The sequence below is a fragment of the Hemitrygon akajei genome, chromosome 14, assembly GCF_048418815.1.
Source record: "Hemitrygon akajei chromosome 14, sHemAka1.3, whole genome shotgun sequence".
In the NCBI taxonomy this organism is placed as follows: Eukaryota; Metazoa; Chordata; class Chondrichthyes; order Myliobatiformes; family Dasyatidae; genus Hemitrygon; species Hemitrygon akajei.
Genome location: NC_133137.1, coordinates 92,975,431 through 92,988,326, shown reverse-complemented (window position 1 = coordinate 92,988,326; position 12,896 = coordinate 92,975,431). Strand labels below are relative to the sequence as shown.

Genomic DNA, 12,896 nt, shown 5'->3' with positions numbered 1-12,896 from the left:
CCTGGCAGGAAATGAGCCGAGTATCTGGTACTGTAAAACATAGCGCTAATCCTGACCACCAAAGTCTTTCTAGCTCAACTTTTATCTTTCAAACAAAAACGGACATACTTTAGGCGCAAGAGACTGCAGATACTGGAATCTGGTACCACGATCTGGTGGAGGGCAGATAGGGCCTTCTGCTTATATCGCCCATCTCTCCCAGTCCCTAGTCAACTTGAAACCTCTACAATTCCTCTTTCTTCCCGCACCCCGCCCGTGCCGCTACGCAATCCCCGATTGAAAAGATCTTCCCCCTTGCCCGTTAACGCAACGACTGCCGCCGATCACGAAGAGGCGGTGGATCCGAGTACCCAAGAACACGGAGAAATAACACCGACCATAAACACGCACACAATAATCCCGGGAGGATTCCCCGGCGACAAGCGGCGCCATCAACGTCGCCCGGTGCCGGCCGGCCAGCTGACCGTTGGTGACGTCGGCGGCGCGGGCTGGGCTCGGGGGGCTCGCGCGCTGAAAACCGGCGGGAGCGCGTCCTTTTCACGTCACCCCGGAACCTGACTGCGCTGGACGTTACGGGCTTGTAAAGAAGTTGCCTGACTGAAGTGCCGCCGCTTTTCCGGTTACGTGGAGTTTACATTAGTTAAATAATACTAAAATGGCGGCGCAATTGCTTTAAATGTTATGTTTTTGTCCGGGGGGGGGGCGGGAGGAGAAGAAAATCACACAACTCCTCCTTCTGCCATTATGTCACAGACCCTCTCGGCACTTAGGGCCGGAAATCCCTCTCTTCTCCCGACGTTATCCTTTCCGCTTTCAAGTTTAACGGAAGCGGCCCGATATGCGATTGACGCGCAGCACGGCCAATCAACGCGCGCAGTTCTTGCGAGGGTTTGGATGACTACACCAAAAAAAAGCAGGACATTTTTGAACAAGGTTCAAGATGGCGCAGTTGAGTTATATTCGCGTTGTGGTGGAGAAAGATGACAGTGCTGAGCGGTCCGAGCTGCCGTCAGCTCCCAGCACAGAGGTTCTCAAAGCGAACTCGGCTTTGAACGCCTCGTCGGAGCATAATAAAACTGCAACAAAGAAAAGGAAGATGCAACCGTTGCCCGAAGGTTACCATAAGCCTACGGTGGAAGTGCGTGGCGCCAATCCGCCGGCTAGTTTGTTGCCGGTGGAGAAGGATAATGATGGGAAAGACAGGGACAGAGATCGGGAGAAGGGCAGTGGTAACACCAACAAACGTTGCCCGGAACTTGGTGTTAGCTCTAAATATACAGTGGCAACTCCCGTTCCTAGCCCTCTTCCTTCTCTCTACAGCTCCGTGACCTCTTCGCTCTATCTCCACTCGAAATCCAGTAAACCTTCCAAAGAAAAGTACAACAGCAGTAAAGAGAGGGAGAAGAAGCACAGGGCCAAGAAAGAAAACGGCGACGTCAAATTGCTCCAGAAAGGTACAGCTTTGCACGTGTTGTAGATAAATTAGGTTCAGATGTATGCATCACTCTGTTTTTGCTTATATTGTTGATCATCTTAATGGAGTAACTGTTCCCAAATGAATTTTTGGCGCCAGGCAAGTCTCAGAGATCTGGAAATCGACCTCAAAATGTCAGATGTCATGGAGCGATTACTAATCTTTACGGTCTCACTATTAGAATGCAGACCTCGCAATTAGATGTTGTAAAGTAGAACGTCATCAAGTTGAAATGTTTTATACTGCATAAATATTTTTATTTAACGTTAATTATTTCTAGTAAGCTAATAGTCACTCATTCGCAGGTTCAATTCAGTTCCATCTAATTTATGCTCTACCAATCTACCACTTTCTTTTATGTTTAAGTCCCATATCTATACCCCTATACCATAAAAAATAATATGTAGGTAAGGGCAACATTTATTATTAATTTCTAATTAGCTTTTAGAAAATGGCAGTGACCACTTGAATTCTTAAGTAGCAACAGTCTGAACTAGAAGATACCCTATGTTATTCCAGATGGTTCAGACACTCTCACATTGACTAAGCAGCAATGAGTTATTGACACTTGGAGGAAAGCTTACAAGTGCAATTATTTACACGAGGCTGTTGCCCTTGTGTGCAATAGAAATTTTGGGTTTCAGAGGAGTTGTCAAAGTACTTCAAATTGCAGATGGTCATACATGATGCTGTTATGGTGCAATAATAGTGGAGAGAGTGAATGTTCAATCAGGTATGAAATGGAATTCAAGAGGGTTTCTGTGTTCTGGATAATCCAGAATTGCTTTAGTGTAGGTGGAACTCCAGGTAAGTGAAGGGCCTTACACTTCTGACTTCTGCTTTATAGATAGGTTTTGGAGATCCAGTTGAATCCATCCCTCTGTAGTATCTAGCCAATGTCTTGACCTTGTAACCACAATATTTATGTGCTTCTTCTGTTAACATTCTCATTAGTAATGTAGATTTTTGGATTTGGTAAATTCTGCTGCATATTTATGGAAGACTATGAAGATAATGGTGATAGTAATGGTTATAGTTGCTGAAGCTCACCTATTGGAAATGCTTATTGCCTGGCACTTAAGTAGTACAAATTATATTTGCTACTTATTACTTGTGCCTGAATGTTACCTAGGTTTTATGCCATGTATGGATGGATTGCTTTATTAATCTACCAGATTGTGTTTGAAACTGAGCATTTTGGATTTATCAACCTTCACACTTATAATCTTGTCAACTGAAGGAAATGCACCTGGAGAAAATGTGATTGTCCACTTGTAGAAAAAAAATGCAAATTGGGAAGGGTTCTTGTTCAGATGTGGACTTGTATGGCCCAATACACATTTAAGTGCAGTGGACAGTTAATAATATCGGCCTTCTTTGTAAAGGTTTCTTATGGCAGTTATACAGGGCCTTGGTAAAACCACACCTGGAATATTGGAGCACCATACAAAGGAGTTGGAGGAACTCAGCGGGTCAGGCAACACCTATGAACGGTTGCCATTTTAGTTGGTGTCAACATTACCTGAAACATTGACCGTCCATTTTCCTCTATAGATGCTGCTTAACCCATCAGGTTCCTCCACCTTCTTTGTGCATTGTTCTAGACTAAATTGTTCTAGTATTTGTTGTCTCTTAGAGTACTAGCTACAGTTTTGCTCTTAATTAAATAATTGGTATGGAGGAAATGCAGCAGATTCATTGTTTATTCTTTGTAAGCCCATCAGCCCTACAGGGTGATCACCAACAACAGTTTGACAGGATCCTTTGTCCTGGACCAGTCTTTCAGACGTTCAAGGTGTAGCTCATTGGAGATCCTGCCTCACCTAGGGATAAGATCTTTGGAGCTTCTGTAGCACTGGGTTTTACAGGATGGGTTTGTTAGTCCCATGTCCAACCCTCCTCCTTTTGTAGCTGGGCAACACAGTTTGCAGGGGCCACTCCGGAACTGATTATCTGTTATTTGTGAAGTGGGGTGCCGTGCGCAATCATAATCGATTGAAAACAGACGTGGAAGCACGGAGTAACATCGGGAAATTCCAGGAAGACCTTCTTCGTTGCTGCTGAGAGGTCCAGGACTCTACTGGGAAGAACAGGCCCCCAGTCCTCGGGGTTGCGTTGCCTGTGGCCGTTGGCGGGGCCGTCTTAATACGCTTGACAGAGGATGGTGCTCGGAGAAGCTGTGCCGGAGAGGATGGTCGTTGGCTCGGAGGTTCGACAGACTCAGGTGGCTTTTGGTGTGTGCTGCGTCTGCGAGGCTGGTTTCGACGGAGCTTCCATTGTGTGCTGCGTCTGCAAGGTTGAGTTGGGCAGTGCCTTGGAAGTCCATAGCGGGGGTACTCCCTTCTGCCGCCGGCATGGGATGGCGAGTCTGTCGGGACCCTGGGGACTTGTGGAAACTGTGGTGATTTCTTTGGAACTTACAGTCCTTTAACATCTTGGACTATTTTTACTGTGCCCATAGTCTTTTTTTTAATCAATTATGCTATTGTTTGCACTGTTGTATGTGGTTTTGTGCAGGTCTTGTAGCTTTAGTTTTTGTCTGGTGGATTTGGAGCTCCTTTCCGGGGAACGTGCTAGATGGTAGCGCAATATTAATACGCAGCAGCCTCTCCGGACTCTGGATTGGGGATTGCCAAACGTTACGTGGATTTTCTGGTGTAATCTGTTTTGTCATATGCTTTTGTGATATCATTCTGGGGGAATGTTGTCTCATTTTTAAACTGCATTGCATTTGTGGTTTCTAAATGACAATAATCTGAATCTATGGGGAGTTCATCATTCATTAGTGGGTTGAAAATGATATGTATGATAGTCTCATATTTCTCTTGCACTTGCAGCAACCCAGTGACTCCTGAATGAAAGAGGACTTTACTATATACCATGCTGCAACCACATCTTGTAAGTTTGAGGTGTGATGTGCCCAGGGATAGTGATGGAGCACTCCAGGGGCCAGCTGAAAAATATTATTGTGTGAACGTGACTACGTCAGAATATTGCCTAACAACAACACACATAAAATGCTGTGTTCCACCAGTATTTTGTGTGTGTTGTTGTTTGAATTTCCAGCATCTGCAGATTTCCTCCTGTTTACTCAGAATATTGCCTGCCTGTTTGGGTATTACATAGAACAATACAGCACAGTACAGGCCATTCGGCCCACAATGTTGTGCTGACCCTCCCACTTTTTGCCACATCCTTAAATGCTGCTGAACACAATTTTTCAAGTTTGATTTAACTACTTGTCATTTGCATTGTGTGGTAGCTAGATCATTGTACACCTCTTCATATTTTTGTGCTAAAGTAAAATACTGAATTCTGCAAAAATTTTGAAGTAGAGGATACTGTAATTTGCCATCAAATCATGAGCATCTGTGAAAAATACAACTGGTAGACTTTGGGTCTTTTTTTTAATATTGGAAAAAATTTAAGTGATTATAGTGGCTTGGAAAGGGATCGTGAAGTCTTTGCAAAATTGCAGAAGTAATTTAATTTCTTGGTTGAAGGGGTGTTGGTGTAAAGTAAAAGAGTGGTAGTGAGAAATGAAGCTGTAATGCCCACATTCTCACCATATCCTTCCTAATCGTTCAGGATTCACACACATCCCAGGTGAAACAGTTATTTACCAACACAGTTTTCAGTTTAGTATTATTCACTACTTGCATTGCATCTGTCTCTATGGAGACTGATGCATGTGTGGTGACCCTTAATGTAAGGTCTTCAGTCAGACTCAAAGTATGACTCTGAGATTCCAAATTGTCTGTTTCTTTAATTTTTCAACCTATTCTCACATTAATCACTGTGTCCTTGGGATTGTGTGCTATACAAATGAAGCTCATTGGAAGATTTGAACAAGCAGTACGTAATTATACAGGTCATGTTATGGTCTTCTGAATTCAAGGTAAATTCAGGTAATTATTTTATTCCCATTTAATCTAGAATCTTAATTTATCTAAAGGTTTTGATATGAGGACATTTAAGAACTAACCGTACATTAGAGACATTCAACTATGAATAGCCTAAAATGTTACAAATGGCATGATTCTTTCCCTAAAGGATTATTAATTAATTATCAATTAATAATTGATATGTTTCCATTATTAAGGATGAGGCTTCATGGTATTTGGAGGCACATGATAAAACAGAATGAAGTCACCATAGTTTCCTTGAGGGGAAAACTTGCCTTTCAGATCTGTTGTAATTCTTTGCTGAAGTAACAGGCAAGATAAGAGAGTCAGTGAATGTTGTTTTCTTGGATTTACAGAAGGCTTTTGACAAGGTGTCCACACATGAGGCTGCTAAGCAAGTCAAAAGTCCATTATTTTACAGGAAGGATACTAGCATAGACAGAAGATTGGCTGACTGACAGAAGCAAAAAAGTAGGAATAAAGGTGGGGGGTGGGGGGAGCGGATTTCCAGTTGGCTGGCAGTAGCTAGTGATGTTCCACAGGGGTCAGTGTTGGGTCCAGTACTTTTCCTGTTATGTACTCAGTGGCCACTTCGTTAGGTACACCTGTTCAGCTGCTCATTTATGCAAATATATGAGCAGCCAATCATGTGGTTCAATGCATAAAACATGAAGGCATGGTCAAGAGATTTAGTTGTTGGTCAGACCAAATATCAGAATGGGGATGAAATGTGATCTAAGTGACTTTGATTGTGGAATGATTGTTGGTGCTAGGCAGGGTGGTTTGAGTATCTCAGAAACTGCTGATATTATGGGTTTTCATGCACAACAGTCTCTACAGTTTATGGACAATGATGCAAAAAACCCAAAAATAAAACATCCAATGAGAGGCAGTTCTGTGGGCAAACATGAAAGTCCTGTAAATGACAGAGTATAGAAGAGAATGGCCAGTCTGGTTCAAGCTGAGAGGAAGGTGACAGTAACTCAAATAACCACGTGTTACATCAGTGGTATCCAGAAGAGCATCGATGAATGCACAACCCGCCAAACCTTGAAATGGATGGGCTACAGCAGCAAAAGACGACAGACATAGATTCAGTGGTCACTCTATTAGATACAGGAAGTATCTAATAAAGTGGTCACTGTGTGCATGTTCAATTATCTAGATCAGGGGTTCCCAACTTGGGGTTCACAGACCTCTCAGTTAATGGGAGGGGTCCATGAAATAAGAAAAGTGTGGATCCCCTGAAGTAGATGATAGGATTGATGGCTTTTTGGCCAAGTGTGCAGATGATACAAAGATAACAGGGGTGCAGGTAATGTTGAAGAAGCAGGGAGTTTGCAGAAGGACTTCCTCTGTCTAAGGACCTGGACAGATTAGGAGAATGGGCAAAGAAGTGGCAAATGGAATAGAGTTTAGGGAAGTGTATGGTCATGCAATTTGGTAGGGAAAACAAAAGTGAAGACTGTTTTCTTAACGGGGAGCAAATTCAGAAATTGGAGGTGCAAAGGGACATGGAAGTCTTAGTGCAGGATTCTCAAAAGGTTAACTTGCAGGTGAGTTAGTAGTAAGGAATGTAAATACAACGTTACCATTCATTTTGATAGAATATAAAATCAAAGATGTAAATCTGAAGGTTTATAAAGCATTGTTCAGACCACATTTGGAGTGTTGCGAGCAGTTTTGGGTATCAGATCTAAGGAAGGAAGTGCTGGCAGTAGAGAGGCTCTGGAGGAGATTCATGAGAATGATCCTGGGAATGAAAGGGCTAACATATGAGGAGTGTATGGCTATGGGCCTGTGCTCACTGGAGTTTAGAAGAATGAGGGGGATCTCATTGAAACTTGCTGAATATTAAAAGGCTTACACAGAGTAGAGATGGAGAGGATGTTTTCAATATTGAGAGAGTCTAGGAACCAGAGGGCATAGTCTCAATAGGAAGACATGCCTTTAGAACAGAGATGAGGAATTTTGGCCAGGGGTGGTGAATCTGTTGAATTCTTTGCCGCTGATGGCTGTGGAGGTCAAGTCATTTGGTATCTGAAGTGGAGGTTGATAGGTTCTTGATTAGCAAGGGTTTCAAAAGTCATGGGGAGAAGGCAGGAGAGTGGTGTTGAGAGGCAAAGTAAATGGCAGAACGGATTCAATGGGCTGAATGGCGTAATTCTGCTCCTACAGTATGTCTTACGGTCTTAAGGATGTTATTAAACATAAGGTGCTGAAAATACTTGAGGTTATGTAGCAATTGTGAATGAACAATCAAAACTGATTAAAAAGTCATCAACTTGTAATGTTAACTTCATATTCATGTTTGCAATACTCCCAGGCATTTAGTATTTCTAGTGTTTTCTATTTATTTTGGATTTTAGTAGTCAGAATGCTTACATGGTATTAGTGTATGGAGATTTTGTTTTCTTACAATGAACTGCTACTTTCATAGTTACCATTACAAATATTGGCTTTATTCCAGAATTGGTAAGTAAATGAATTTAAATTTCCCTGCTGACGTGTGTGGAATTTGGATCCTTTAAATTGTTATAGGTTAATTTTGATTTTATGGGCTCTCAGAGGGAGAGACCAACATTTCAGAGCAAACCCCAAATAATCACTAAACACGTTAAGGATATTCATCTCAGTGTTTATAGGTTGTTAATTTAACCTCTGGTTTTTAGTCCACAAATGTAAACTGTATTCATTGTGATCAAAGTGTTGTTGCACTACTGTGGGCCTCTACGAGTGAGTCCTTTAATGTCTGTCAATAGCAATTAAACCATACTGACTTTTGTTGCATAATTTTTATTTCATTAAGTAAATTTGCAGATTCAGGAACTGGTTCATCAGGCTCTTGAACCAGAGAGGGTAACTTCACTTGCCCCATCATCGAACTGTTCCCACAACTATGGATTCAATCTCAAGGACTCTTCACTTCATGTTCCTGATATTTATTGCTTATTCATTTATTATTATTTTTCTCTTTTGTATTTACATAGTTTATTGTCTTTTGCATATTGATTGTCCATCCTGTTGGGTGTGGTCTTCCATTGATTGTTGTGTTTCTTGAATTTACTGTGTATGCTCATAAGAAAATGAATATCTGGGTTGCACAGTACTGTATATTGGTTAAAATAGGAAGGTAGTTATGAAGCAGAAATAAGAGTACTTAGCATTGTATTAGCTCAGTAGTATTAAGTGTTATTTGGTAACCGGAAAGACATAATATTCAGTACTGTGCAAAAATCTTAGGCAGCCTAGTGATATATATGTGCCTACGACTTTTGCATAGTACTGTATATGATGACACATATGTACTTTAAACTTTGAAATTCTACTCCAGTGCACTTTGAGGGTGCTCACGGGAGATGCTTAATGAAAATGGTGGGTTTTCTTACAAAAATGCTGTCAAACTGCTTGTCTTGGTTAAATTAAATAAAATTATAAGAAGGTTAGGACTTTATCGTAAGCATATCTTATTATCAACGTATTAGGCCCAGATAAATTGCCAATAATGTTTCTCTACCTGAGGCGTTATCAACTAGTTTGGCTGTTTGTTGGCATAATTTTAGTACATGATGCAGTCAAACTGCAGATTCATTGTGATGCCAGAATGTTGAATGAAATAATGTTCTTGTTTATTGTTTTGATTAATATTTGGAACTTAGAATAGTCCTACCCCAGAACAGGCCCTACAGCCTTCATATCGGCATCCACAATGATGCCAAACTAAACTAATCTCATCAAACTGCCTGTGGTCTGTATTTCTCTGTTCTTTACCTGTTCGAGTGTCTGTCCAAATGCCTCTTGAACACTACTATCATATTGGCTTCTACCAACTCCCATGGCAATGCATTCTTTCCAGGCACCTACCACCCTCTGTTTTTAAAAAAAAACTTTCCCTGCACATCTTTGAAACTTTCCTCTTCTCATCTTAAGCCTTTACCCTGCACCCTGGAGAAAAAGACTGCGCTGTCTGTTTGGCATAATTTAATATTTCATTTGGGTGGCCCCTCAGCCTCAGATGCTCTATAGAAAACAATTAAAGTTCTTCCAACTTTCCCTTAAATATCCCTTTATTCAGTCTTTAAAGCCTTCACATCTTTCCTGTAGTGTGGCAATCAGAACTGCACATAATTCTCCAAATAGCGCCCAATCCTAAAGTCTATACAATTGGCAGCATAACTTTTCAAATTTTATGCTCATTGCCCTGATTGATGAAGGTGTTTGTTAGTCTAGGCATTACAAAGAGCAAATCTTCAAATGAGATGTGTATTTCACAACATATTGTATATCTCCTTGAATAGATTATTATTTTGTTGCCGGCTCAAAAAAAAGGGGGGGGGGGGATTTCTCCTTCAAATTGGGGCCTGTAAGAAAAAAGTGTGGTACTTCTCCAGGATAGGCCTTACACTTGAAGATGGGCTGAATGGCCTCCTTTGTGGTTTGTGATTTGTATGTAAACAGCAGACAGGTGAGGTGTAAGCAAATTCAATAGTGTATTTGTGTCCTCTTCCCAGTTACCCTGTTCTGCACTGAGTGTACGTCAGCAAAGTAGGCAAATTATTGCATTAGTATCTAGAGTTCTAAAACATTGATCCAGAATGAATTCCCACCATGGTAGCTGAGGAACTTAAATTCCAGCATTGAACTAAATCTGGAAATTAATAAGGAATCTCATTTTAGTAACAGTAGCCAAGTATTCTTATAACAGCCTTTAGTAGATGGCTGGTTTTAATTGTGACTAATCTAGGTGCATCTCAGAACTGAATTCTTTTTATCTGGTTCTCTGAGAAATGTTTTATAAACTGGGGAAGTCTTGCTCATTATGCAAGTTGTTTAATAATATGATATTTAAGTATACAGATCTCAGAAATATGATAACTCATTTGAGGAGGATGTAGACAGAATGGTTGAATTTGCAGGCATGTTGCAGTTCAGTATTATGAAGCCATGCAGTAAGTATAAAGGGTTCTTAACATTTATCAATAAAAAGCAAGGAACATTTACTGAATCTTGTAGCTTTGAAGTTTAGGGATGCCCATAATAAGCACTAATAATTAGAAACCATGTCATGACTTGGAGTATTGTAGAGATTCACTAGAAATTCCAGTAAAAGATGGGTTAATTATGAGCATCATTGTAGAGATTTTGGGTGCTTCTTGGAGAGAATTATGGTGAAATGGGATAGAAATGTTCAAAATTATTATGGTAAATATTGAGATTTATTCTGGTATTTGGAAGGTTGTTAGCTAAATGCAGGATCTAATTGTCTAACTCGAAGTGTCTACACACGATACCCTGCTTAGCTTAGCACTTCAAACACTAATGTGTCATAGTTTTCACTGCTGGAGTTACATACCTCCTGTATGATACACTTAGGTTTGCCTTGTCTATTTGTATATTGTATCATTTACGATGTGGGAATACTCATTTATACTGTAATCATTGCTCTTGTAATCTTTTATAGTTAGTTGAAATATGTATGTGTGTAATCTCATTATCTATGTATCAATTTTATTTTGTTATTAACAATGATAATAAAAAGATGGAAAAGAAAAAGACATTCTGCTCAAATTATGTGCTGCACTTCAGGAATGTGGTGCAAGTCCCTGCTCTGCTTTCAAACAGGAATGAAATGGTGATCATGATATGGATCAGCTCTGTGTGGTGTGAATTGCTGAGACATTGGGCTGAGGCTGTCTAAATGGTTTGGGCAGGTTGAGGCAAGTGCAGTGCTGAAATGAGAGTCTTGAGTTGCATAATGGCTGGCATGATGAGTGTGAGCCTTTGGTGGGGGCGAGCTATGATTGGTGTTAACAGATTTTTTTGGACTATGTGACTTCTCAGTCTTCTCTCATCACATCCTATTTGGATGTGATCCTTGTCAACATACCTGATAACCAGGGGACTCAGGGAATAGAATTAGGTACAGTCAAGATTACTAAAGAGAAAGTGCTTGGGAAGCTAAATGGACTAAAGATAGACAAGTCTCCTGGACTGCATGGGGTGCACCCACAGGTTCTGAAGGAGGTGGCTTTGGAGATTGTGGAGGCATTGGAAATGATCTTCCAGGAATCAATAGACTCTGGCAGGATTCCAGAGGACTGGAAGGTTGCAAATGTAGTTCCGCTGTTTAAGGAAGGAGGGAGGCAGCAGAAAGAAAATTACAGACCTATTAGTCTGACATCGGTAGATGGAAAGTTATTGGAGTTGATCCTCAAGGACAAGGTTATGAAATACTTCGAGGTGCATGACAAGATAGGCCCAAGCCAGCATGGTTTCATGAAGGGAAGATCCTGCCTCACCAACCTATTGAAAATTTTTGAGGTAATCTCAAATAAGATTGACAAGGGAGAGGCTGTGGATGTTGTGTATGTCGATGATTTAGATTATGGATTAAATGGTTTGTGCCTAAATTTGCGGATGACACCAAGAGCAGGAAGTGTTGAAGAAATGGAAAGGTTACAGAGAAACTTGGTCAGTTTAGGAGAGTGGGCAAAGAAATGGCAGGTGAGATACAGTGTTGAGAAATGTACAATTGTACATTTTGGAAGAAGAAATAATCGGGCAGATTATTATTTAGATAGGGAGAAAATTCAAAAATCGGAAGTGCCAAGGGACTTGGGGGTCCTCATGCAGGATACCCTAAAGGTTAACCACCAGGTTGGATCAGGAGTAAGGAAAGCGAATGCTATGTTGGCATTCATTTTAAGAGGAATAGTGTATAAGAATAAGGAGGTGTTGATGAGACTCTATGGGGCACTGGTGAGACCTCATTTGGAATACTGTGTGCAGTTTTGGGCCCCCTATCTTAGAAGGGATGTACTGATGTTGGAGAGACTTCAGAGAAGATTTACGAGGATGATTCCTGGAATGCAGGGGCTAACATATGAGGAGCGTTTGTCGGCTCTTGGACTGTATTCATTAGCGTATAGAAGAATGAGAGGGGATTTAATAGAAACATTTTGAATGTTGAAAGGGTTGGACAGAGTAGATGTGGAAAGGCCGTTTCCCTTGGTGGGTGAGTCCAGAACAAGAGGCCAGTCTTAGAATTAGAGGGTACCCATTTAAAACAGATGAGGAGAAATTTTTTTAGCCAGAGGGTCCTGGATTTATGGAATCCGTTGCCACATGCAGCTGTGAAGGCCTGATCATTGAGGGTGTTTAAGGAGGAGATTGATAGTATCTAATTAGTCAGGGTATCAAGGGATGGGGGGGGGGGGGGAAGCTGGAAATTGGAACTAAATGGGAGAATAGTTCAGCTCATGGTGGAGTGGCAAGACAGACTTGATGGGCTGAATGGCCTACTTCTGTTCCTTTGTCTTGTGATCTTGTGATTTGTCCATGATTGTAGCAGTTACCTCCCCTGCCAACCTCTGGTTTGACTGGACCTCCCTTCCTACACTGGAAATTTCTCTAAAATAAAACTCCAGACTGGCAAAAGCTGAGCCAATCAAAGTGACAGAGTGATGGCTGCTTCTGTCACTCCAACTGCTGATGAAAGACTTTAGCATGTTTGTGAT

At 41.1% G+C, this 12,896-nt stretch overlaps 1 protein-coding gene across 1 annotated transcript in view; it reads left to right on the top strand.

Annotated features, from left to right (window-relative positions):
• The first annotated feature begins 571 nt into the window (after positions 1-571).
• The window catches only part of LOC140738787 (lysine-specific demethylase RSBN1L-like), an 87,452-nt gene continuing 75,127 nt past the window's right edge, over positions 572-12,896 (top strand). The window contains exon 1 of the mRNA XM_073066619.1: positions 572-1,454. Coding sequence (XP_072922720.1) covers positions 941-1,454 — 514 coding nt within the window. The 5' untranslated portion in view covers positions 572-940. The remainder of the gene's footprint in view (positions 1,455-12,896) is intronic.